The sequence below is a fragment of the Ipomoea nil genome, unplaced genomic scaffold, assembly GCF_001879475.1.
Source record: "Ipomoea nil cultivar Tokyo-kokei standard unplaced genomic scaffold, Asagao_1.1 scaffold0642, whole genome shotgun sequence".
Lineage (NCBI taxonomy): Eukaryota > Viridiplantae > Streptophyta > Magnoliopsida > Solanales > Convolvulaceae > Ipomoea > Ipomoea nil.
This window is the reverse complement of record NW_017617070.1, coordinates 1,430,794-1,433,314: the sequence shown is the minus strand read 5'-3', so window position 1 is coordinate 1,433,314 and position 2,521 is coordinate 1,430,794. Positions and strand designations below refer to the sequence as shown.

The following is a 2,521-nucleotide window of genomic DNA, read 5'->3' as shown; positions in this document are numbered from 1 at the left end:
TGCAATTTTTTTTTCAAAAAAATACTAGTATTTTCACCCGTGCGATGCACGGAATGGAATTGTTGTAATATATTAAGAATATTTAAATCGATATATAATTATTTAAGAGTTAATTTCACCAGAGGTCGCTTATCTTTCCTGACAATTCCAAATTTAATCCTAGGCTATAGTTATTAATTAATACGATTTATTCTATGTTATAATTCTTACGTTAATATTCTTACTATTATTATTAACACTTTCTTTTGAAGGCAACCATGCGTGGTCATTTTATAGATAAACCAAAATAGAGTCAGGGGGGACTTCATCCCCATACAAAGCTATAGCCTATTCTGAAACTGTAGAAGCTAAAGTATGAGCTAATAAATTCTAAGATCTAGGAATAAAATTAACTGAACAGAAATCAAAAGTAGATATGCAAATTTTGCAAGCATCAATAGCATAGCCGATGTATGATCTGAGTGGGGGTCCTCTTGAGGACAGATAACAGTGTAGCACCTGACAATCCATGTAGATCTGGACGGTGTGCTCGCCCCGGGCGCGTAACCAAGATAGGGCTTCCTTGCACGCAAAGGCCTCAGTCATAAGTGGGGAAAAATAATCCGGCAAGGGGGCATTGTATGCCACAACGAACCTTCCATCGGGTTCTAGCAGAACCGCTCCTACCGAGGCCGCGTTCGTAGCATGTTGGTAGGCGGCATCCATATAGCATCTCCGTGAGGCTACGACGTAGGCAGCCTCTGGCACGGAAAATTCTCCGGGTGGCAGTGGCGTGGACGGCAGTCCGGGCGTGGGGGCGGCAGCAGCTCTACCATCGGTAGCCATGACGTGATGTACAACATTCCATGCGTGCATGGTATCTTTCGCACTGGCAACTATTTTCCTGGGTAAGGGTAGGCAGACATCCCAAATCGCTGCATTCCGTGCTCTCCATATATGATAAAGTATTGCAGCTGCATATATAATCCCATTAGTGTCTAGAACATTCAAGATTGCACTAAACCACTCATGAAAAATATTTTTCACAATATTAGGGAGTGGAAGGTCAGATAGTGTCCATATGGTGCTAGCATAACCACACGATACTAAGGCATGCAATGTGTCCTCTTGTACAATTCCACACATGGCACAAATAGGATCCACATCCACCCTCTTTATAAGCAAATTATTCATGGTTGGGAGGATATCACTTAGGGCTCTCCATAGAAATGTCTTCCATTTTGGGGGGATTTTTAATCTCCATAAAGTAAGCCATTTATCAAACCCTCCATCATTACTACTCGTATAATTTCTTACAACATGCTTGTAGCCATCCTTAACTGAGTAGGTGCCCTTAAGATCCCCATGCCAGTACCAACTATCATCATATTCCGGGAATACTGGTATTTTTAAAATTCGGGGTATATCACTTGGTTGGAAAATATCTGAGAGGATGTGGTGATCCCAATTTCCAGTCCCTGGATCAATTAATCCACTCACTTTGGCTCCTGCTAATTGGGGTGGCATTTTAGTGTGGATCATAGGATCTAAATCATCCTGTAGCAATGGGTGTTCCCAAATTAGCGTTGAATTTCTAGTCCCAAAACACCGCCTTACTCCCCCACAGACCAGTTCCTTTGCTGCCATAATACTACGCCAATAGAAACTGGGATTGTTCCCCAACTCTGCTTCATAAAAGGTATGCCTGGGGTAATATCTAGCCCGATAAACACGAGATACCAGTGAGTCAGTATTTGTTAACATCCGTCATGCCTGCTTACCCAACATTGATAGATTAAATGCTCTTAGGTCCTTAAAACCTAGCCCTCCAAATTTCTTTGGGACACACAACTTGTCCCATGCCCTCCAATGAATACCTCGGTCAGTTCCTGTCCCCCACCAGTATCTATTCATTGTTAGTTCAATAGCCGTGCAAACAGAAATAGGCAACAAAAATACTCCCATCGAAAAAGTAGGCATTGCTTGAGCCACACTTTTTAATAGGATTCCTTCCTAGCTTGTGATAACAACATTTTACTCCAGGATCCAATCATCTGCCTGATTTTATCTTCAATATATGCAAATGCCTCTCTCTTATTTCTTCCCACAAAAGAGGGTAGGCCCAGGTATTTACCAAAATTAGGAGCCTGAGTAACCTGTAATATTTGCGCCACCTCATTCCTGTCATCCATAGTCATATTCCTGCTGTAGCATATACAAGACTTATGGTAGTTGACCACCTGGCCAGAGAAAGTCTCATATGTTGCCAAACAATTCTTTACCTGTGTGGCCTCATGTATATTAGCCTTGAAAAATAGAAGGCTATCATCCGCAAAAAACAAGTGAGAAATTGGTGGAGCACCCCTAGCAACCCTGCACCCATGCATGGATCAATTAGCTATACTCTGCGCCTGCTGCAACAACATAGATAATCCCTCCGCACATATAATAAACAAATAAGGAGATAAGGGATCTCCCTGCCTTAGCCCACGTGTGGGTGTCAGGCAGCCAGTCCGCGTTCCATTTATCAAAAAGCTATTGG

General features: G+C 42.3%; 1 protein-coding gene across 1 annotated transcript; it reads right to left on the bottom strand.

Annotated features, from left to right (window-relative positions):
- Positions 1-369: 369 nt before the first annotated feature.
- On the bottom strand, positions 370-1,743 carry LOC109174405. The gene has a single exon (XM_019323643.1). It carries the CDS (start codon positions 1,741-1,743, stop codon positions 370-372), a length of 1,374 nt encoding a protein of 457 aa, XP_019179188.1.
- Between the last annotated feature and the right edge of the window lie 778 nt (positions 1,744-2,521).

What these genes read in the sequence shown, in the direction of transcription:
- LOC109174405 (XM_019323643.1), bottom strand. Translation starts at nt 1,743, where the DNA reads ATGTTAACAAATACTGACTCACTGGTATCTCGTGTTTATCGGGCTAGA.